Source organism: Pseudorasbora parva, chromosome 4 (genome assembly GCF_024679245.1).
Source record: "Pseudorasbora parva isolate DD20220531a chromosome 4, ASM2467924v1, whole genome shotgun sequence".
In the NCBI taxonomy this organism is placed as follows: domain Eukaryota; kingdom Metazoa; phylum Chordata; class Actinopteri; order Cypriniformes; family Gobionidae; genus Pseudorasbora; species Pseudorasbora parva.
The window spans coordinates 26143859-26168436 of NC_090175.1; the positions used below are offsets into that span (position 1 = coordinate 26143859).

The 24578-nt window shown below is 39.1% G+C and overlaps 2 protein-coding genes across 2 annotated transcripts in view; one reads left to right on the plus strand and one right to left on the minus strand.

Moving 5' to 3' along the window:
* The first annotated feature begins 194 nt into the window (after window positions 1-194).
* On the plus strand, window positions 195-1885 carry cldng (claudin g). Its single transcript, XM_067441405.1, has 2 exons — window positions 195-351; window positions 1122-1885. Exon 2 carries the CDS (start codon window positions 1124-1126, stop codon window positions 1748-1750), a length of 627 nt encoding a protein of 208 aa, XP_067297506.1. The 5' UTR covers window positions 195-351; window positions 1122-1123; the 3' UTR covers window positions 1751-1885.
* Window positions 1886-3488: 1603 nt separating this feature from the next.
* The window catches only part of htr1fb (5-hydroxytryptamine (serotonin) receptor 1Fb), a 28907-nt gene continuing 7817 nt past the window's right edge, over window positions 3489-24578 (minus strand). The window contains exon 2 of the mRNA XM_067442707.1: window positions 3489-5648. Coding sequence (XP_067298808.1) covers window positions 4501-5619 — 1119 coding nt within the window. The 5' untranslated portion in view covers window positions 5620-5648 and the 3' untranslated portion in view covers window positions 3489-4500. The remainder of the gene's footprint in view (window positions 5649-24578) is intronic.

Genomic DNA, 24578 nt, shown 5'->3' on the forward strand with positions numbered 1-24578 from the left:
TAGTTTTATGAAATAAAATGTGTAAAATAATCGGGCGAACTGTAAATAGCCTAATGCTAATTTAATCTTTTTTTATGGGTAACGTGATAATGAATAATCACCGTCATCAGTACAGCCTGCTAATTAAACTACAAACCAGTGATTTAACTGATTGATAATCAGCCAATCAATGGTCATAACAGCAGAAAACTGCATAAAGGAGCACAGACGGACTTGTTGGTGTGATTCAAGACGTTTAAAAGAATAGTTTTCCTGCACGGAAGCATCAGCTGTGCTTGCTTCAGACTTTGTAAAAAGAAATTGTGATTGGATTGGTGTTGGCGTGTAATCTACAGCGTTAGAAGTGGTCAGGTAGGCCTAATAGTAGTGGACATAAGTGGGCACTTTGATTACAGACTAGTAAAAAAAAAATCTGTAAAACTTCCAATTTTAACTTTGCAATAAATCAGTGTAAGCTGTCTTTCCATCAGTTTGGCAGTAGGGAGCAGTAAAGATGCAGTCAGGAATTTCAGTGATGTGTTGTTTTTTTATCGTCAATAGCTATGACAATGTGCTCCTCATTTTAATATGCATATGTAATTTTATTTTATTTTTAATTATTAGGTTACAAAAAATGTACATTCACTATTTTAAATGCTGCAGTGTTCCCTAAAATAAGACTTGTCCAGTTTGACTTTTGTCGTTTAGCTCTTGCTCGACTTCTGATCTGTAATGTTACCAGAATCACAACTTTGTTTGTTGGCCAGAGGAGAACTGGCACCCCAAATGAGCCTGGTTTATCCCAAGGTTTTTTTTCATTGTCACCTGCAGGAATTTTGGTTCCTTGACTCTTACCTTTTGGCTTGCTCAGTTGGGGACACTATTCTAGTGTATCACTGATCTACCCTTGTTGACACTTTATGATAATTGAAATGAGCTGATGACATCACTTTTCTCCAGAGCGGCTTCCTGTTTAAATCTGATGCTGTTTTAAGACTGTCAGAACTGTAAAAGTAAAAAAGTGTTACTTTGTATCAAACTCTTTTAGAAAGCAATTGCCTGCTATGTTAAAAAAAAATTAAAGCATTTCTTCATACTTCCAGTGCCCTTTCCTTTTTGGTTTAATGGTTTCTCTCTTGCAGACATGTCTACTGGATTACAGCTTCTTGGAACCACACTAGGCATTCTTGGCTGGCTGGGCATCATATCATGTGCAATTCCTCTATGGCGTGTGACTGCTTTTATTGGGAACAACATTGTGACTGCACAGATTATGTGGGAGGGGCTATGGATGAGCTGTGTGGTTCAGAGCACTGGTCAAATGCAGTGTAAAGTTTATGACTCCATGCTGGCTCTTCCCCAAGACCTCCAAGCCTCTCGAGCTATACTTATCATTGCTGCCCTTGTTGGTCTGATAGGCATATTTGCCAGTTTTGCAGGTGGTAAATGCACTAACTGCTTGGCAGATGGTTTTGGAAAGGCTCGGGTTGCCACAGTAGGAGGGGCCGCTTTCGTCACTGCAGGAGTCTTAGGTTTGGTGCCATCTAGTTGGACTGCCCATAGGGTCATTGGAGACTTCTACAATCCTCTTGTGGCCCATGCTCAGAAGAGGGAGTTGGGTGCAGCTATCTTTATCTGCTGGGGAGCAGCGGTTCTCATGCTGGTTGGTGGAGGCCTTCTCTGCAGTTCTTGCCCAAAAGGAAGGAAGTCCACTGGGGGTCGGTATATGCCAGCTTCTCAAAATGGAAGGGAACGCTTGGAGTATGTGTGACTGCAGGGTGTCTGGCTATTTTAAGACCTAATGTTTTGCCTCCTTTTAAATGATTTTGACCTTCCGTATACTACAAATTTTAACATGTTGCTTAATTACTTTTCTATTGAGCTAATAAAATATTTTTATCCAACAGAGGGCAGTATTGTTTTTGTAATGGCTGGGGTGGGGGATTCCTTGGGGGCTAAATTATGGCATTGGTAAATTTGGTGCTGGTTCTTATCATACTCTGCCAATAATGAGAAACAAATTAAATTGCCATGTGTACCAGACATCTTATTAGAATCCCCTTTTATCTTGGCAGTTTGTTATTAAAATATGGCATTCTCCATCTGTTTTTAGGGAGACTAACTTCTGTAGCAGCAGTGTATGAATACCGCTTCTAAAAATTCACCCAACTACATTCTAACTCTAGTCTAGAGCATAAAATATTTTTTTGCACTTGAATGTTATCTCTTATGGAATATTTATAGTCCGATTATAAAATTGCCCCAGGGCAACAATCTGCAGTATAGGTAGTAAATCAGAGAAAAATCAAATTTTTATTAGGAAAATCAAGTGGGAGCTGCTTTACTTTTTAGTGAAAAATGTTTGGCCACACAAATACACGAAAGGTACCAAAAGTTCCTTCATGTTGGACCATGATGGGGCTATACCTAAACTTTTCCCACAAATTTGGGAGCATCTAATTGTCCAAAATGTATTGGTATGCGGCTGTATTAAGAGTTTAATTCACTGAAACTAATGGGCCAAGCCCAACCCCTGAAAAACAACCCCACATCATAATCCCCTCCACCAAACTTTAAATGTTGCACAATGCAGTCAGGCCTTCTGGCAGACACCCAACCCAGACTTGCCCATGGGATTGCCCAACAGAGAAGTATGATTTGTCACTTTAGAGCACACGTCTCCACTGCTCTGGATTCCAGTGGTGGCTTGTTTACACCACTGCATCTCACACTTTGCATTGCACTTGATGATATAAGCCTTGGATGCATCTGCTCGGCCATGGAACCCCATTCCATGAAGCTCTACGCACTGTTTTTGAGCTATATGTATATACCTCTTCTGCAAAAGTCTCTAAAAGCCACCTCGGTGTCACTCATATCATTATCTCAAAAATGAGATAATGATATGAGTGAATGTCCTCTGCACATGTTTATCATATACTTTCACCACAAAACCCACTAAATTCCAGCCTCAGACCATTCAGAAGTATGGGTACTTGAGTAGAAACCTATAGCCCATATAAAAGCCTGACAAAAATGAGAAGTCTTCATACATTTTACATTATAGATTTTATATATAGGTTAAGAAAACTTTCTGTTGCTATGTAGTGGGTTAATGTATTTGATTTTTGTAAAGCTTTTTAAGCAGACATCAAGTGTAGCACATTCCCAAACGAATGGTGAATATTAGCAGTCAGTCAATTGTGACAAGCTGTTTTCAGACATAAGCTGTTTATTTGGCATACTGATTTCCATCTTCCATTTGAACAGAACAGCCTCCTGTCTTTCTCCTGGGATATTGCTGCATTATGTATTTTGAGCTAACCCTGAAGACTGCCCATGGGAGAAGGGCTGTTGTCTGCCATTTTTTTCTACACTTCTTCCACTTTTTAGTTTTTTTTTTTTTTTTTTTTTTGAGCTAATCACTTAAGATATTGATTCTATGTGAATAAAAACGTACCACCAACTCAGATGTTTATTATTACGACATGTCACGTATTCAAGTTGGAAACAACACTGAAGAAGACTAAACAAAATGATTGTATTGTGAACAATAAACCAATTTTTATGAAAATTATTTCTATTATACTTTTATTATTTTTTATTAATTAAAAGCACTTATACATAGTATAAAAACTATAAATGTTTGCATTACTCAAACCGTTAAAGTCACGTGATTTAATTTACACCTGTCTTTCAGCTGTTCTGTATTTAAAGTGATGAAAATACAGTACATCATGTACTATCGATACATTTGCAAAATCAAAACTCAACAGACTTGCAAGCATAGTGTTTCTGCAATTTTTCAAATATGACTCTTCCAATGCCGCAATTTGTGTCATCTAGAATTTCTTTGGTCATTTGTTTGCTCACTCATAATTCTGATATTTCCAACATTTGATGTGTACATAATAATCAATAGTCATAATCATGTGGGTAATCCCACCACACAAACATCTAATCCCAAAACCTCGTTCACACACTTTGTAGAGCCCTCCAAAAACAAAAACAAAAAACAATGGCAAAACATTCCATATAATAATGGACTAAAATATATATTTGTTTTAAATTTCATCAGTAACTATACACAGCAACTTTTGAACGGCTGTTAAAATATTTTGGGATTCAGATGGTGTAGTTATGGCATATCAGTAAGGGCTAACTGGTCCATGCTAACCAGCCAATCTTTTACCCCTTGGTGTAAACATGACCAGAGTTGATTTACATAACATTGTGCATCAGACGCAATTGAATTGTATATGAAAATCTCCATTTCAAAATACTGAAATCTTTGAGTGGAGCAAATAGGTTGTTGTTGTTTTTTTGTTGTTTTTGTTTTTTACATGCATCCACAAGTATACAGTTACTATAAAACAATAATACTGAAATGTCTCTGAAAGATGTGTAATTCTCGTATAAGTCCATTTATTTACAGTATGACAGGATTGTCTTTGTAACTTTGCTTTACTTTCCAGCTTTCAACTCAAAAGTTTGTGAGATTTCTTGCCCTCCCGTTCAATTTCAAAGGACATTGCTGCAACAGTAGGGCAGAAGTTTCTTAAATGCTTTTTTAAAGTCTTCATTAAAGATGGTGTATATTAGCGGATTTATGAGGGAATTGAGATACCCGAGCCAAGTGAGGAAATCTGCGAGCACTGCAGAGGTGCTGCAGGTCGGACAAATATTCACTATCACCTCCTTCAGGAAGAACGGTAACCAACACACCACAAAGGCTCCCAGGATTAGTCCTAATGTCAAAGCTGCCCGTCTTTCCCTAGCCCCTGGGTTCCTGCGGACCTTGATGAGATTACCTGACGAGGAAGTGATGCGCCCCCTTTCTCCATCTGTTGATGGGTCAGAAAACGACTTCTCGATTGGGCAGAATACGTCTGGGCTGAGGGCGATGTCTTTATCAGAGCTCATTCCTGGAAGCATGACGCTGCTCACTGTCTGTTTGACTAATCGGCTGCTCCCTCGGCGGTTTCGCAGTGTCTCCGCCGCCTTGTAGATCTTGTAGTAAAGAACCAAAATGAGGGCCAGTGGAATATAGAATGCTCCAAAAGTGGAGTAGACCGTGAAGGCCACGTGGTCGTGTTCAATCCAGCAGTCCATGACTTCCCTCTTCCCATCCTCATGTTCCACACTGGAGGATTTCCTCCACACTAATGGTGGTAGAGACACCAGCACAGATAATGTCCACAGGGCAAGAATGGTTATGATTGCTCTTTTATACGTGCGTTTCTGGGAATACGCCACAGCATCGGTGATGGCGCGGTATCGATCGAGCGCAATGGCAGCCAAGTGTAGAATCGAACATGTGCAGCATGTCACATCGACACCCAACCACAGGTGGCACACTATTGGACCGAGAACCCATGTCTCTTCTGCGATGTACACAATGCTGACGGGCATCACTAGAACAGCTACTAGGAGGTCTGTCACAGCTAGAGAGCAGATGAGGTAGTTGGCGGGTTGGTGGAGTTTGCGGGTGATCAGGATAGCAGTGATGACCAGGGAGTTGATGGCGGTGGTCGCAACAGCCAGAAGGGAGAGAGTCAGGGAGAGGAGGATCTTACTGGGACTCATCCGGCTGGCCAGAACATCAGAGAGGTCCACAGCTGAGCAATTGCTGTGGTCCATGGCGAAATTATTCGACAAACGATTGGGACCTAAAAGAGTTGGACAAAGCAAAAGTATGAGCAAGAGCAAAACTCATTCCCGATCGAAAAATAAAAGGACAGTAAAGGACGCTGGCTCACTACACATTGGGACACTCATGACTCCAATTCAGACGACGTGACAACATCATTAATGGTATTTAGTGAAGCTGTATTAACTAATTTCGGGAGGAGCACATTCAGATAATTAAACCAATTAAACAACAGAGCACATCAGCTAATTAAACCTAATTAAACACAAGTGGAGCACATTAAAGGGGGGGTGAAATGCTGTTTCATGCATACTGAGCTTGTTACACTGTTAAAGACTTGGATTCCCATCCTAAACATAGACAAAGTTTCAAAAACTAATGTTGGACGTTTGATGGAGTATTTCTGTGTTAAAAACACTCCTTCCGATTTCTCACAAGTTTCGGAGAGTTTTTTTCGAGTATGGGTCGGCTTGACGTTAATAGAACGGAAGGTCCTTGTATGGGCCGTACGGGCTCTTCTCCCGGTAGGGTGCGCGCGCGCGTCACTAGAGCGAGAGAGAGGAAATGCACGCCGTAAACACTGCTCTCAGCTGCAGATCCAGTTGTCGTTATAGTCGCGCGCCGCGCTCCACTTTATTCCTATGGGTGACGTCGAGCGACTTCAACACTTCAGCACAGCATTTCGGGAAGGCAGCGCTACATTTGAACCGATTTGAACACAGAAATTACGGGAAGCTTCAAAGCATCGCTTCAGTCGCGTCTCAAAATGGATTTCCACGCCACTGCTGTCACAGGACTTCAACAAATCATACCAAAGAAGTGTGTTTTTGACGGAGCGGTCCCAGCGATAAAGGTTCGGTCCTGCTTTGGAAGCAGCCGGTGAGTAAATCTGCTTCAAATGTCTCTGCTATTGGCTCGTCGCGTGAGTAAACATCAGTAAACGACACGATCGCGTGCTTCGTCATTCAAATGCGCTAACGGTTACTCCATTGTTGTTCTGTATAACGTTACACTAGTCTGACTCTGACGTGCAAAACCGTTTTGCTTGCTACTTCTAAGGTCTAGTCGCATACAATAGTCCATAAACCGAATCATGTCCTCATTAACTGCTTGTAAAGACACACAAATGTTGACAGGCCCCTAAATACAGTACATACCACAGAGACGGACGTCCTGAAGTTGCCGTTTCTCCTGTTCAATTTATTTTTGCCTCATCTCCTCACTTTAATTTAATAAACTCTCATTAGATGTCAACACAATCCATAATACATTACAGTCTAGCTCTAGAGTATCTTTATCACAGGGCGGTTTATACTCTGGGTTCGGGCAAAAATTCAGAGCCCGGAGCCCTCCCCTGGACAGCACACCAAATACGCATTATCTTTACTCTATTTAATTTGATGTAAGTGTGAACTCGTGAATGATTAACAGCAGAGCTGATATCTTTCTGACGTAATGTTATCTAAAGCACATTATGATAAATACTTTGCTTGTTACATATGCTTGCAACATTTCAGCCGCAAATGAATATTAGCTAGATTATGTTCAGTCTAACGATGTATGTTTATGCTGAAATATAATAAAATAATGGTTTCTCTTTAAAAAAAAAAAAAAAAAAAAAAAGTTATATTACGTGCTGTTATAGTTCGTTATGTGTGGTGGGAGGCTCATGCGATTTAAGTTTTGTGCTCCAGAACTTCCATTAAGGGAACACAGTGAGTATCGATGCACACTGGGTTTTGTGCAGTGCATTTTGGGACTTTTTAGGGAGCGAACGTTTCCGTGCACTGGAAGGATTCTGCAATTGAGAGCCCTTAAAATGGCTGAGTCCCTGATCAGTGTCCTGACTACTGAACTAAGGAGTTGAGATTGATATGTACCCATTGACTTTTAAGGTTACACTGATGTCAGGAAGTGTGAACTTTAAAAGAAAAGAAAAAAAAAAAACAGATAAACTTAAACCAGATTAACAATAACTCCAGTGAATTGGTTAACTTTCTTATTCAACTTATTTACAGGTGTTTATTTGAATTAAAACCACTGCAAACATGATTTTATTTATTTATTTATTTATTTATTTATTTATTTATTTATTTATTTATTTATTTATTTATTTATTTATTTATTTATTTTTAAGAAAAGCACATACAAAGAACAAGATTCAAGGCATTATTCCTTCAATTTAAAATGTACATTAATATGGTCACAAAATTGTCACCAGATACATCATTAATAAATACAAATTTCCAGAAGTTTAGTATTTTCCCTCTTTCTTAATATATATGCAATATAACATATGGGGCTAGCCTTAAAGGGATAGTTCACCCCAAAATGAAAATTCATCATTTCACTTCCCCTCATGTTGTTCCAAACCTGTATGAGTTTCTTTCTTCTACAAAATAAGATATTTGGAAAAATGTTTGCAACCAAGCAGATAGAACAACCATTGATTGATTGATTGATTGATTGATTGATTGATTGATTGATTGATTGATTGATTGATTGATTGATTGATCAGTCGATTGGTCGATTGATCAATTGATTGAACAAACAACCATTCACTACCATAGGGAAAATACTATGGTAGTGAATGGTTGCTCTGCTTCGTTACAAATATTCTTCCAAATATCTTATTTTGTGTTCAGCAGAACAAAGAAACTCATACAGGTTTGGAACAACATGAGGGTGAGTTAATGATGACAGAATTTTCCTTTTAGGGCGAACTATCCCTTTAAATGCATATATTTTATTGTTATACCTTGGTGCCAATCTTAAAATCCATCATAAAAAAATGATACTACTCTAAACCAAGAATGTAATAAACAAAGATTTTCAACATTTCCTACATTACAACTTTTTTCAGGTGTGGGGATTTTGTAGTTAGTCATTAAATTAGCTTTAGTAAGACAAAGGGGTTCGTAACTTTTTTTAAAAATGTTGTTTCAATTGCAGAATTCTATTAAACACAATACATAATAAAAAAAGACATAATTCCCCTGTGATCTTCATTGTTGGACACTGTTAGTGGACAAATTACATATGAAAAGCAAAAAGTTCATAGGTTTAGATCGAGAGCTGCATGAGGAAACACCCACGTTTTAAGATATGTTATATCAACTCAAGCATTATTTAGTGCAGACTGCTATACGATTTTCAAGGTGACAAATTTGTTTGCTCACCCCCTAGTCCAAATTTATCACTTCACATGAGCCCACTATGGTTTTCAGGATTACACGGCACGTTTAAAAATATGCTGGGTACATTACTTAAAAGGTACTTATCACTTCGTAATTTTCTGTTTTGGAGCATACGATTTATGCTTATACATGCCAAGCTAGATGAAAGCATTTTAAAATGTTTAGTATTTGTGTCACTCCTGGTGAAGCTATAATCTGGCCTTGCAGTAAGATGCTGATAACACTGAGAGACGTTAGCGCCGCCCTGTCAATCTAATACGCTCCACACAAGTTTGGTGATTAATTTTTCACAGTGCAGTGGAAACCCACCAGTGAGCATGTTGACTGCTTAAAAGGCAGGAAATAGATGGCCAACCCTGTCTTTATCAGTGACAAGCCATGCTAGTCGGTGTGATCATATTAAGACTATCCTAGATATTTTCTCCTAACCACACTTCTCATTTCCAGCTGGTAGTTAGAGCAGGAATAAAATGTTTATTAGCACTATAAACACAGCTTTGCTAGCACAAACACTGGCTTTGTACCAAAACCAACATTTTTTGTTTGTCTTTTTAACCCTTAAAGGGATGGTAAAACACAATTTCACTTTTCTAACTTGTGTAATGTTGCTGTTTGAGCATAAACAACATCTGCAAAGTTACAGTGTTCAAAGTTTAAAGCAAAGGGAGATATTTGCTTTAAAAAAAATCAATTTCTACGGACTACAAAAAACGGCCGGTATAGGGACTACAGACATTCCTCCAGGGTTGCTAACATCATTAGCCCCAATATTTACATAAAAACCTCCTCCGAGAAGAATAGAGTAAGAATTTTGTACAACAATACAGGTCCTTCTAAAAAAAATTAGCATATTGTGATGAAGTTCATTATTTTCCATTTTGTAATGATAAAAATTTAACTTTCATATATTTTAGATTCATTGCACACCAACTGAAATAGTGCAGGTCTTTTATTGTTTTAATGCTGATGATTTTGGCATATAGCTCATGAAAACCCAAAATTCCTATCTCAAAAAAATTAGCATATCATGAAAAGGTTCTCTAAACGAGCTATTCACCTAATTATCTGAATCAACTAATTAACTCTAAACACCTGCAAAAGATTCCTGAGGCTTTTAAAAACTCCCAGCCTGGTTCATTACTCAAAACCGCAATCATGGGTAAGACTGCCAACCTGACTGCTGTCCAGAAGGCCATCATTGACACCCTCAAGCGAGAGGGTAAGACACAGAAAGAAATTTCTGAATGAATAGGATGTTACCAGAGTGCTGAATCAAGGATTCCCACAAAAGGATGCAAAAGGATTCCCGACCAAGTATTGAGTGCATAACTGAACATAATTATTTGAAGGTTGACTTTTTTGTATTAAAAACACTTTTCTTTTATTGTTCGGATGAAATATGAACATTTTTTGAGACAGGAATTTTGGGTTTTCATGAGCTGTATGCCAAAATCATCAGTATTAAAACAATAAAAGACCTGACATATTTCAGTTGGTGTGGAATGAATCTAAAAAATATGAAAGTTTAATTTTTATCATTACATTATGGAAAGTAATGAACTTAATCACAATATGCTAATTTTTTTAGGAGGACCTGTATGCCTAATTGAATCTTTGAGGACTGAATAAGTGCAGTTCACCTTTATTCCACAAGGTGGCAATGTCTAATACACAATGATGAAGTGCAAACAGAAAACAAACAATAACAAAACTTCATCAGGAAAACTTGAAAAGGCTCAGTGATTTACAGCAGAGCAAGTTCTGAACAGTTAAATATTAGTGTCACTGTCACTTAATGGTAGATCTGGTGAAGAAGCTGTCAGTGGTCAAAATTTATCTTGAAGATGATAGTTTTAAGAATATGTTTGAGATGGCGAGTCAGATTCTGATTGTACTGAAATGCGCTCTGATGAGGACAGTGATGATGATGTTGATGATGATGATGATGATGATGATAACGATCTGCTCAAACTGAACCCTTCCAAACTCCAAAAGGTAACAACATATGCTTTATTTTATTATTTTGTAAATCTTACTTTAATATCAGGAGAGTGTTATATCATTGTGACACTTAGGGAACCATGTTAGATATTGATCCGGGTCACTAAATATCCAAATATGGAATAATGATTGGCGAAACATACAATGTGACAAATTTAAAATGCTCTTAGGCATCAATTTAATGCATCATACAGTTAACGCTAACAAAACGTCTATGAAAGCCTTATTCCACTAGACTCTGGCACTAGCATGTCGCTAAGCTAGTGCTTTACAGTAAAGCTGTTTTCACACTTGGTTTATTTATTTGGTCCGAAGTCAAGTTCAACATTGTTCGCACTGTATTTTTTGTGTGAGACAAGCTGTAGTAGCAACTTAGCTTGTCTCACTTTTATACCATATGTATTTTTTTTAGCTTGAGATTTTCTCTAATGTCAGTGTATCAGTCGTGGATCTCAGATATAGGCTAAGCTACCCCCCCCCCCCCCACACACACACACACACACACACACACACAAAAAAAAAACAGTCACTGGTAAAAAATCTACTTCAGTATAATTAAACATTGGCAATATGTTGCTAGCAAATAATAATACTAGTAATAAAAAAAGTTAAACAAAAACCTTGGCCATCAATGGAGAGAGATGCTGTTTGACATCAAATGCAGTTTGTGTGCTAACCTGGGGTGAATTTACCGTACAATGATGTAACTCGCTGCTACAATACATCATTGAAAAAAATATATATATAGTTAGTCATGACTGCATCCTCAATTCGTAGTAGTAAAAATCCATCATTTGAACCACGCTGGTTCAACAAAATAGAACTGCCATGACAGAGGCAGGAAAATAATAAGTCCTACTAATTAATCAGTTCCAGATCATATTAATGGATGATTATATTGCTGTAAATAATGAGCATGGCATTTGAAAAGTAGGCTACTTTGCAATTTTTTGTTCTTGTTGTTTTGCTTAATTTAGATATGTTTCCAATTGAACACACAAACTTAAAAAAACTTAGAAGGTAATAAATAGATTCCTATATATATCCTATATCCAAGTTTACATGTCCTACAATCTAGAAGAGCTGTAGTTTTACTTTCTTAGTTTATGGTTCTAACACACAACTTTGCATGCCATTCACTGGACCTATGGTTTCGAGAAACACCAGAAAATTGAAGTATGTTGCCAACAACAGAAATAATTGTGATGCTGTTTTGGGAAACGCTCCCTAAGCATGATCACTTGTTTTTAAGCGGCCTCACAATGTATTCTGGGATTGGATGTGAAACTGCCTGAGAATCTGGCCAAAAAAAAAGGTATTTCAGGAGGATGTATAATTATGCTGCCTACCTTTTGGAATAATCTGTGTGCACTTATAATGCTTTACAGCCAACAGAAACAGCTCAATAGGTTTTTAAACAAAGCGTAGGTTAAGCTGAATATCAGATCAGCAGTAATATGTGCAGCAGTGTTTTAAAGTAATACAGATTCACTTTAACTTTCATCCCTTTCATGCATTTAAAGACCTTTAACTAGTACCTATGCAAAACAAGACATAAGATCTTATTTTAGAAAATGCGTCCTTCTTATATAATTTATATGGTAGATAAAAGCCATATTCTACCAAAGGAAACAAATAACACGATCCATTTACATGTGTTCAGGCAATAGGGACTGTGTAGCTCACACCAATAATTTCTTGATTTACACTCTATTAAAAGTATTTGCATATGTGAAATGCCTTGAAGACTTTTAAATCCCTGCCTGGGTTGCCTGCTAGATGGAAATGTCCCTCCTCAGGGAAGACCAAAGGTAATTGCGAGAAGTTTCAGTGAATATATAAGAGTCAGAAGGTCTCACAGTTCCCTCCCAAACGACCTACTCTATTCTTTCACGGTCACACTAATATGGTACGGCAGATTCGTCAGTTTTTGTTAGTGCCGTGGCATCTTAAGCTCTGACACACGTTCCCAGAGGAAATTAGCGAATCAAAAACAAGTCAACAAAAGTATGGTATTCCATAAACTCTAAACGATGTGTGAAAATTTGGGAAATTATTAGTTTCGACTGTTAGTGATGGTTGGAGAGAGAACATGTGGAATTTGCAGGGAGGGTTGGGGGGGGGGGGGGGGGGTTGGATTCCAAATGTGGGTGTTCTAAATGAAACATTTATGTGAAACCCTGTGACTTATTTCCTAGTGAAATAGGACATTCAGTGAGAAACATGTATGGCAAGACTTCATTCTATCCATTTTTGATTGGATTGGATCATGAGAAATGATTGTTACAAACCAGAATGAAGCCAGGTGGTCTGAGGGGAGGGGTTGAAAAAGTAAGTGAGATTAATAAACACGGTCGAAAAGGAAAGTCATTTTAGAGCAGGAGCAAGCAATTTCATTTTGATAAAAGATTACAAAGCAATTTTTTTTCTAACAATAATGCGCACTGATCTATGCATCATGCACAATAACACCAGCAATGTGTATTAAAAAACTAAATAGGATAAATTATAATTGCATGCTGGCAGCCCACCACATCTTATCCTTTTTTGAAGTCAGAATAATGCACATGGATGACACCTGACTACATGACTATTGAGGCTGGGAGAAACACTGTAACTAAAATTTACATAGCAAAAAAAGAAAAAGAAAAAGAAAAGAAAAGTTGAGAACACTTAAAAGTTTAAGGCATCCAGCTGCAGAACATTTTTGAGTTTTCTCAACTTAGGGTCGATAGTTGAACAAACTATCTTTGAGAAAGCTTTTTCGATGTTAAATAGTTGAATACACTTTTAAACTTTAAGCTGAATTTGTCATACAAAACATAAGTTGCATTTTTTTTTTTTTTACAAAATATGCCATTTGCACAGTGTAAGTAGTGGTATATGTATTGTAATACATTATAAAACATTATACAACCATAACAACATATTCAGTGTGTATTAATTAAAGTCATAAAGGAATGCTGCCTTATTGGATACTTACTTGTCCCTAAAGCCCATCCTTGCACACATACTCCAAACCATATTGAACCTGCTGATCAGTAAATGTATCCTCAAAGTTCCACAAAAGTTTTTGGCACGTGTCACAGTCGATATGCCAGCCCACAAACGTCCACATTCAATTTCAATTATGCACCCTTTTAAATACCTGTTTAACATGAGTTTGAACAAATAATCTCCAATTGTGGAATACTTTATTTTCACTTTGAATATTTTCTTTTTTAGAAATAGGGCTTATTCAACTTTAGATATGTGGGCAAATGTATTTGTCTCAGTGCATGCATCGTTTTAGTTTGGCAGGGTCGCTGCTAGCTTAGCATAATGAATACAATCCTATGTTGACAGCTAGCATGTCCCGAGTAAAAGTGACACAAAAACCCCACCTAATTACTTCTTGTGGCCTGCGTATTCAAAATGAGTACAAATAGCAATGCAGATTAAGACTAGGCGATTCCCTAGAAAGATATTGACTTGGGACTATATTATGGGGAAGCACAGGCGAAGCACTTCTACTTGGGCGCAGAGATATCACGCAACACATTGTGATCGCTCAACAGCTGAAGGACCTGAGGATGAGAGCCATGATATCTCTGCGCCCAAGTAGCAGTGCTTCACCTGTGCTTCCCCATAATATAATGTTTTTGTTCTTTCTTGTTATTCATTCATCATCTTTGTGTTATTTTTTGCAAAGGTTTATTTTGCTTAGCTTCTGCTATCATAAAGAGACATCCACTCTTGCATTGCGTGTTTGTGCAGTTTGGGGCTGGAGCAATGTGGGGAGGGGTGTGTTTGCTTTGGTTTGATTAAATATCAATAGTCTTCAACCAGGCCCGTTTCTAGCCATACTCTAGTCTAGCCAAATAGTGTTGGAGGAACCAGTGGGGGCGGCAATCATATTTCAGGGTGGCCGTGACACCCTTTACCACACCCCTGCTAAAATGTAGTGCCAGATATGCGCTCATTGGCGCCACCTCAGTAAATGGCGCCCTAGGCCAGTGTTTCTCCAAGGGGGTAATCTAGCACTCGGAAAGCGTTCCACCCATAGGGGCGGCCATTGCTAACCAAGCCATCACCTGCTGTTAGCATCCCATTGACTCCCATTCATTTTTGCGTCATTTTGACAGTGAATAACTTTACATCTGAGGCGTTTAAAGACTCCATTTGTCCATTTTTTATTTCTAAAGAAACACGACAATGCATAAAAATCTCCATTACCTTGTATCTTACACTATCGCCCCGTAGAAGCTGTTTTTGTAAAAATAGGCTAACGATTGCGTCATAACCAACGCGACTCTGTTGCACAATTGAGAAATTACAGTATAGACAGGAGGAGATGCTCGCAGGCAATCTTTAAATGTCTATGAGGCAGTCGGGGGGACGTGGAATCATAAAGTCCGATAAAGTCAAGGGAGAAGAATGGGGAGAAGCCGATAGTGAGCCAAAAGCAACGGAAGAAAATATTTAAACAACGTGATTCAGATTTCACTTTCCACAACTAGAAGACCTACAACTGTCAGACAGGAGGCTTACATCACATCTACGTCGTCAAGCTCAGTCTGAGCCTGCACAGTTCACTCAGCTATCAGGAAGTGAGTGCCTATGAATGGCCTCATTTTTCTGCCGTTGAAGTCAATGGGATAACTCTGTCCATTTCTTTTACTGTCTATGTGTTTCTCAACCAGTGGGTCGTGGATCATTTTTTAGGGGGTCGCGAGACTGTCTATGCTTTCTCCTATTTTCGCATTTCGTATTGAATCATTATTGCCGTAACTTTCTAACACTGATTCTAAACTGTCCTATCACAATAATGTATCACTGCCGCGAACGGCTCTTATTGGACAAGGTACTACTCTCCTTACACAAGCGTTTTACCCCGTTGCTTGGTAATGGCATCGCGCTCGAGATGCCAGACCTATACTGTACGCAGCCACGGCCTGTCAGCTTGAGACCTGAATTCCTTCTGGATTCAAACCAGACACGAATATCCAGAATTTTCAACAGTGACTAAAATGAAAACAGAAAGCAGGAATAGACTGACAACAGCTAGTTTGAGTGCAACACTACGAGTGGCCCTTTCCCCAATAGGGCTTGGGTGCCGCGTTGCATTCTGGGACGTTGCGGCCATGTTGATGGCCTAGCAAAAGTAAACATACAGCAAGTCGAATGAGGAGAAGCAGAGTTGGGAGAAAGAAAAAACATGTTAAAATCCCGAAAGGGATGTGGAATTTACCGGGATACGTTAGGGAAGGCAGGGACCGCTATAGAGACAAAATCGGAACTATTAAAGTTTTGGATCCACATGAATTTCCAAAGAAAGAGCGGAGCACCGACGACGACGAAAACTTTATTTTGTATGTCCCCAACAGACATTCTACTGACTATAAGTAACTTTGCAACTACAATTCAACTTATTCTACTAACCCGAACCCGAACCCGAACCCCAACACATAACCATAACCTACCAGTCTACTAATACTCTAATTAGTGTTAGTTGACATGCTGTTGAAAACGTACATAGTTAGTAGAATGTTTAAAGGGGACTATCGAAATAAAATCTAACCGAAACGTATATTATTATTATTATTATATAAGAAATTGCACTGCCTCCGTTTTTATTTGTTATTGCAATGTTATTGTTTACTATATTTATAATTTGCACTTCTTCCATTTTCTGTGTCTTTTGTTGTTATTTTATAGATTCCTATTTATTTGCTTATATAGTATTGAAAGAATTTTTTTTTAAGTGTATTTATTATTGTTATATAAAGTGCACTCCGTTATATAAAGTGCAACAACTTGCACTCCGTTTTCTGTGTTCATTTTTTATTTGTAACCTTTTACCTTGAAGCATTCCACATTTCTGTGTTCTTAGGTTGCACTACTTGCAAATAAACACTAAAAAACATCTGATTGTGTGACAATTCTTGCTTTTTGCACATCGTACTGTTATTACTTCTTGTCCGTGGTTGCGCCTCCAAGCATGAAAGCGGTGGAAAGTTAATCCATTTTCGACATTTCCCATGGCGATTATGTGTTGCGCTGTTACACCCCAAAATGCAGCAACGGTTTACCATAGTTGAAATAACGCCAAAATAATCAAATTAAGACACACGACTGAGAGGGAGTACAGTGCAGTGCAGAGGGAGTACATAAACAGTGCGCAGTAGTCCGAGTAGCAGTAAAGGATGCCATCAACATGGCCGCCACGCCAAGTAATGACGTCATGACGCCCAAGCCCTATTCCACTGCGTCTGGATGTCATCGTTTCAGAGCGGCAGTCTCAAATGTCACATTAATGTGAGTAAAAATAAATGAATCAGTTTGCCTCATAGTCTGCCTAATTATTTGAAAAATAAATAAAAATAATGGTAAAACTTTGCAATATGGTTCATGAGTTAACATGAACTAATAATGAACTGCACTTTCAATATTTACCAATGCATTATTAAAATCTTGTTAACCCCGTAAGTGCTAATGCATTATTAAAATCTTGTAACATGAACTTACATGAACAAACCATGAACAGCTGGATTTGTATGAACTAGCCTAGGTCTAAAATGTATGTTATTTATTTCCAGCCTTAGTGAGTCGTATGACTGGCATACATACAAAAAAAGTGGGTCGCAGTAGGCAAAAGGTTGAGAAACCCTGCCCTTGACAACCATCTAGTTTGCCTAATATGGAGTCAGAATAGTATCATTAATAATTCACGCAAACAAACACAATGTACACATGTGTAGCCAATTTCACATGCTTGAAACCAAACTCACGTGTGCAAAATAAAATGATATATTCATAAAATACATTTCCCATGTGCAGAAAAACCTTTGAATATTTAAAATGTACAAGTTCATCCTTAAATGTGAATGAGCAAATCATCATTCACATGTGAACTACCTTGGATTTGTGTGTGTGTGTGTGTGTGTGTGTGTGTGTGTGTGTGTGTGTGTGTGTGTGTGTGTGTGTGTGTGTGTGTGCTTTTGAGACTTTATGGCAGCACTCTTGTCCCACCCGGATCAGTTGTACTCTTTAGCCAATCAGATTTAAACGTATCAAATGGCCAATCATAATCGCGTGAGGGCAGGCCCACCTCGGGTCATCATCTGACCACAGTTCATGTAATGACTAAGCAGAGGTATGTAGAGTTTGATCGGTTCATTTCTGTGATTACTAAAACTAAGAAGTTAAGAGATCTTATTAAATATTAAAAGGTGTAAGCAACTGCTGTGATAATCAGATGTCGCATATGAAGATGAAAGTATGCTTGTTTCGTTGTAATTTAGCTGCAGGGCCTCAATGAGATGAAGATATTTTGCCATTTGTGCAACAGTGCAGTGTTAAACTATTATTACACACTTATTGTTCCCCTGTATTTCACAAACATCTAAATTCTTGTTTCTTTATTCTCTTTTATACTTTGTATTAATGTATTAATCTATTCAATACACATGCACTTTCATATTCTGTGCTGTATTGTCATCTCAAGGTTGTTAATGTCACAGGACAATGTTGTGAAGCATTAATTTCACTTTGCCTGGCAAAAAAGCAATTTTTATGCTGATCAGACAAAGGCATACAGTGCAATACACATCACACAACTAAGATTACTCAGTGAACTATATTCAAATATTTTACCATCACTTAATCTCCTGCTTCCCGCTCTTCCTCTCTCTGCACCTCTTGTATTACATGCTGACTGCGCTATATATCAAACCAAAATCTGATATGTTCTGACAGAGAGGTCTAGTGATGGCTAGATTGTACACATTTCATTTGTTAACTTTTCACCTGATATCTTGCACTTAGAATTATCATTTGGTCATAAACATGTAAACTGTAATAAATGCTGGGTTAAAAACAACCCAAGTTGGTGGACAAACCCAGAAATTTTGTTAATTTGAATGGGTCCGTTCACTGGTTTCAAACTATCCAATTTCTGGGTTTGTCCATTTTCAACTCAACTTGGGTTGTTTTTAACCCAGCATTTTTTAGAGTGTATGACTGGAACACTACCAACATCTCTGGCTTCAAACTCTTAGTCAGCCAATCTCACAACTATACACTCTAAAAAATGCTGGGTTTAAAAGAACCCAAGTTGGGTTGAAAATGAACAAACCCAGAAATTGGGTTGTTTGAACCCAGTGAATGGACCATATCAAACAACCCAATTTCTAGGTTTTTCCATTTTCAACCTAACTTGGGTTGTTTTTAACCCAGCATTTTTTAGAGTGTAGATGCCTCCCCTAGCAGGACAAGCCCTGAGATAATTTTGTTCCCCTTCCGTTCCCCCATGTTCAGCTTTTCCTGCCCGTCCACCTGTCCCGGGGAAAACTTATTATGGATAACTTTCCTTAATCAGTGTAATGGTAAAAAAATAGTTTTACGACAAATGCATCTGGCCATTGGATCATGTCCCTTTGCTCATATACCTCCTAAACAGACCTCATTCGTCAGCTGTCATTGCGGCTTGCCTATGAGGGAAAAAGTGGTCAGTCAAAAGCATCCAAATGAAATGCTACAATCATAATTTGCGGGTGGGACATATCCCTACCACTTTTTGCCAGGGTGTATATTGTCCCCACCACTTTTTGAAACATCTCGCAGCATGAAAGAACCTAATAGAAAGAAACATCTTCATTTGTTTGTTCGTGTTAAATAAGAGAAGTGTTGTTTTAGTGAGTGCTAGCTGCCGCTGTTTTATGTTCTCTCTCAGCATTCTTCACACAGACGAGTGCTTCAATCTATCGCTTAACGTTGTTGTGGAGACACTCTATTCATTCTGGTGAAATCACAAAACAAACTGCACACAAATGGGTCCCTGCTCTTGATATAGAATAAACACATTATGTTTAAATGAGGAAAAAAATGAGAACTCAGAACCTCTTCCACTAGAAATTCAGGATGATGCCACCAGAAGCAGATTCATTTCCAACCCTAGTCCCTTATTTTTCACAGCTGATCTTCCCATAAATTTGACTTAGAAACATCCAAACATACTACATATTTCAAAGCAGTTTACCTCTCTCACAACCTGATATTTCCCGATTTTACTCTTTTATGCTTTACGTCATTCATCTCTTACAGTGTAAAAAAAATTCAGGTCTCCATTTGGAAAATTTTGCTGCTCTGAATTAAAGCTACATTATGTGAGATTTTCCCCCATCTAGCAGTGTAAAGGTATATGACCATCCAGTGAATATTAGTATCTGTTCCGATTACGTTTTAACTCCTACGGTGGCCGATTTAGTCCAAGATTAACATGGATTCCAGTTCGACCTCATCCATGAGTGCCATCGAGGGTTAAAACGCGAAAGGCGAAGCTTGAATTTACAGGTATGTCCCTCTTTGGCTAATGTACTTTCAAGATGGAGGGGCAACATGGCAACCGGCATTCGAACCCCTCACCCGTATGTATTTTCAATGGCATATTATAAACTTACGAGAATACTTTATTACTTGAAAGAAGTAAATATACATTAATGAGCACATATATTTTTGAAAGAACTAAGTGTTTTTAGCTAAGAATAAACTAAAAAAGTTACACAGTGTAGCTTTAACCATTACCACTAACTTCAACACTAATATTCACCCTACAATTTCGGATCTACAGATTTTAGAGATCAAGCTAAAACAAAAGGTCACTTAATTCATTTCATTTACATTTTCAATTTGCTCTCATTCATTCAACTATACCATTCTGTCAAAAATTACCTGCAGTACAGACGTTCCATGATCACGTTCCATTAATCTCCATCCGTTCCATTCTTTGTCGATGACTCTAATTATTCATACTGTCAGAAAAAAGGTATATTTCTGTCACTGACAGAACCCTAAGGCGGTACCCTAAGGCAGGGCTATTCAAATCTTACCCTGGAGGGCCAATGCACTGCAGAGTTTAGCTCCAACCCTGATCAAACACACCGACCTGTGATTTTCTAATGCTCCTGGAGACATTGATTAGCATGTTCAGGTGTGCTTGATTAAGGTTGGAGCTAAACTCTGCACTGCATTGGCCCTCCAGGGTAAGATTTGAATAGCCCTGCCCTAAAGCCGGGTGCATACTGTGCGATTTTGGCCACGATTTGGCCGTCTGAGACAAATTTAGGAAATCCTAAAAGATTCCTCTGATCCTAGGCTTAAATCTGACGTCTTTGGTCGTTAGTTTGACATGTTCACCGGCCGCCGATTAATGAGCTCTGCGATCAAATTTTACCTCAGACGAAATTCTGGCAGTGTCAGAAGATTTGGCACAGAATCCTGCAGTGTGACTTCTCCTACGACGACAGTCAAATATCTCCGTTTTTCAAGACAAACTATGACCAAAACGAGAGCTAGAAATGTATTTGTAGCCAGCATTTCAGTCCCGCGTGTAATGCAGCTCACTGTCACTGAACGCGTCATTCATTGATGATATAAAACTCCGGGTGAGATTTCTTGCGCGCGTCCGTTTTTAGCGCGCCTTCACTATCGTGCAGTCTGACATTAATGCCAACTGAGATCTTACAGTGTGACACGGGGATCATGTTCGTACAGTCTGACAAGGGACATTCGCAAAGGATTTTGAAAAATCGCACAGTGTGCAGGACCCATTAGGTAAAAAACGTATAAAACCTGAAAAGGTACTAATATGTATCTTTAAAGCTACACTCTGTAACTTTTTTAGTTTATTCTTAGCTAAAAACACTTAGTTCTTTCAAAAATATATGTGCTCATTAATGTATATTTACTTCTTTCGAGTAATAAAGTATTCTCGTAAGTTTATAATATGCCATTAAAAATACATACGGGTGAGGGATTCGAATGCTGGTCACCATGTTGCCCCTCCATCTTGAAAGTATTAGCCAAAGAGGGACATACCCGTAAATTCAAGGTTCATCTTTTGCGTTTTAACACTCGATGGCACCGTGTCGAATGTGAAGAGGGGGATTGCCATGTTAATCTTGGACTAAATCGGCCACCGTAGGAGTTAAAACGAAATCAGAATTGAGAGGAACAGAAACTTTTATTCACTGGATGGTCATATACCCTTTCACTGCTAGATAGGGGAAAATATCACACAGTGTAGCTTTAAAGCAGCACCAGGTAGGTTTTGCTCTTGGGGTCCCCCTACTGTTGGGAAACAGTATTGTCTTCTACTACTGTCAACTCTGTCATCCTACATCAGGGGATGCCTGCGTGCATTTGTTGACATGACAACCTTGATAGCCCTGAACACTGCAGGAGGAGTTCACATTCAGGTGTATGCTTGCGTCGCGTGTGAAATGTCTTCATCCCAGGTAAAGTGGCATATGTTTCAGCATATCATAAATATAATTCCATGGGTTTTATTTTTTTCAAATGCCAAAGGATCCCGATGCTCACGTTTACAAGCCAGCGTTGGTTACAGTTTTACAGAATCTATGATACTATAATGTTTGAGTGGTAGGTAATAACCATATATCGTCAATATTATAATATCAATACCATAGATGAATCTGCAAATTTGAAATATCAATTTAGCTTGAGGCAAGACAAATAAACAAGACATGACTATAACATCCGGCAAACAAGCGATAGTTGGGCTCGCACGTCCGAATTTAAGGTAGTTTGGGTGGTGGTGGAAAGGACGTATATGCCGTAAAGCAGTCAAATTTTGTAGTTCTTTGTGTTTAGTTTAAAAGTACTTTTAAAGTAAGATTAAAAATGATACAGACCCCGTCAGGCTATGGCAGACGGGTCATTCAACCTATTGTAAGTTGATGTATCATCACAAGAGTCTTGAAAATATATTATGAAGGTTGAAAAGTTACCTAGTGCTGCTTTATCTGCAGTGCTTTATCAACCACTGCCTGGTTTTCAAACTTGTCCTGGAGGCACCCCAGCCCTGCACATTTTGTATGTCTCCCTTAAGCTTGGAACATACTTTGCAAGAACAAAGAAATGTGTTTGTTTTCTCGAGGTGGCAAGAACAAGAACAAAGTTCGTTCTTGCCAGTACATTCCATACTTCAAGAGAAAAGCAGGTGCCAATCATCTGTGTTTCTCTGCATTAACCACGCCCACTTTAAATGTATGACCAATACATTTAAAGTAAAATACATTGGCAATGTCCCTTGTCAGACTGTAAGAACATGATCCCCGATGTAAGCCATGTCACACTGTAAGATCTCAGTTGGCATTAATGTCAGACTGCACGATAGTGAAGGCGCGCTAAAAACGGACGTGCGCAAGAAAACTTGTCCGGAGTTTTATATCATCAATGAATGACGTGTTCGGTGACAGTGAGCTGCATTACACACTTGACTGAAATGGAGGCTACAAAGAAATCTCTAGCTCTCGTTTTGGTCATAGTTTGTCTTGAAAAATGGAGATATTTGACTGTCGTCGTAGGAAAAGTCACACTGCAGGATTGTGTGCCAAATCTTCTGACACTGCCAGAATTTTGTCTGAGGTAAAATTTGATCGCAGCGCTCATTAATCTGCTGCCGGTGAACATGTCAAACTAATGACCAAAGATGGCAGATTTTAGCCTAGGATCAGAGGAATCTTTTAGTATTGCTAAATTTGTCTCAGATGGCCAAATCGTGGCCAAAATCGCACAGTGTGCACCCGGCTTTAGATGCAGCAACCACAGCCGCTCAAAAAGCAGCAGCCATATCACCAGCAGCCATATCACCCTGTAGCCCAAGACTGGTTTCCCACTGAAGCTAAGCAGGGCTGAGCCTGGTCAGTAATTGGATGGGAGACCAACTGGGAAAACCAGGTAGCTGCTGGTAGAGGTGTTAATGAGGCCAGCAGGGGGCGCTCACCCTGTGGTCTGTGTGGGTCCTAACGCCCCAGTATAGTGATGGAGGATACTGAACTGTCAAAGAGCAATGTCTTTCGGATGAGACGTTAAACCGAGGTCCCAAATCTCTGTGGTCGTTAAAAATCCCAGGATGTCCTTCGATAAAGAGTAGGGGTAAAGAGTGTAACCCTGGCATCCTGGCCAAATTTGCCCCCTAGCCTCTGTCCATCATGGCCTCCTAATCATCCCCCTATTCTGATTGGCTTCATCACTCGGTCTCCTCTCCACCAATCAGCTGGTGTGTGGTGAGCGTTCTGGCGCAATATGGCTGCCGTCGCATCATCCAGGTGGGTGCTGCACATTGGTGGTGGATGAGGAGATTCCCCCTTCCATGTAAAGCGTTTTGAGTGCCTAGAAAAGGGCTATATAAATGTAATGAATTAAAAAGGTCTTTCCAAACAGCAAATTCAAACACTATGGCAAGCATGACGAGGACTAGTGCAGTGAGAAAGGGGTGAGGCTGGCGACGTGATTGATAATGAGTGCTGCATCAGTCTCTACACAGAGGAGCTTCAGAAACGTAAAAGGAGGAGGGATGACAGTGAATTACGAGAGAGGACCAGGCCTAGACTATTTATGTTATGCTTTGGTTAGTGTGTGCGGCAGTCGTCCGTGACAGGCTACTGCTTTTACTTTCGTTTTGTTGTTTGTTTATTTCAGAATTCAATTTAGAAATTAAAGCCGGTTCCTGCCTCCTTATTCCCATAAAAACAAACTTTTACATTGTAGGTTACATTGTAGGAAGGAGGAATGCCCCATCATGGAGCCCTCGCCTCTGTGAGAAAACTGCAGTTTGGACGCTCAAGGCGGTGGACTGGGCCTGGACTGCCAGCCACCTGGGTTTTGGAGGGATGGCTGCTGTCCATGAGGGACCAGAGGAGCCTGGGCCGTATGCCATATGCAATTGGCACTTTATCCTTATTGTA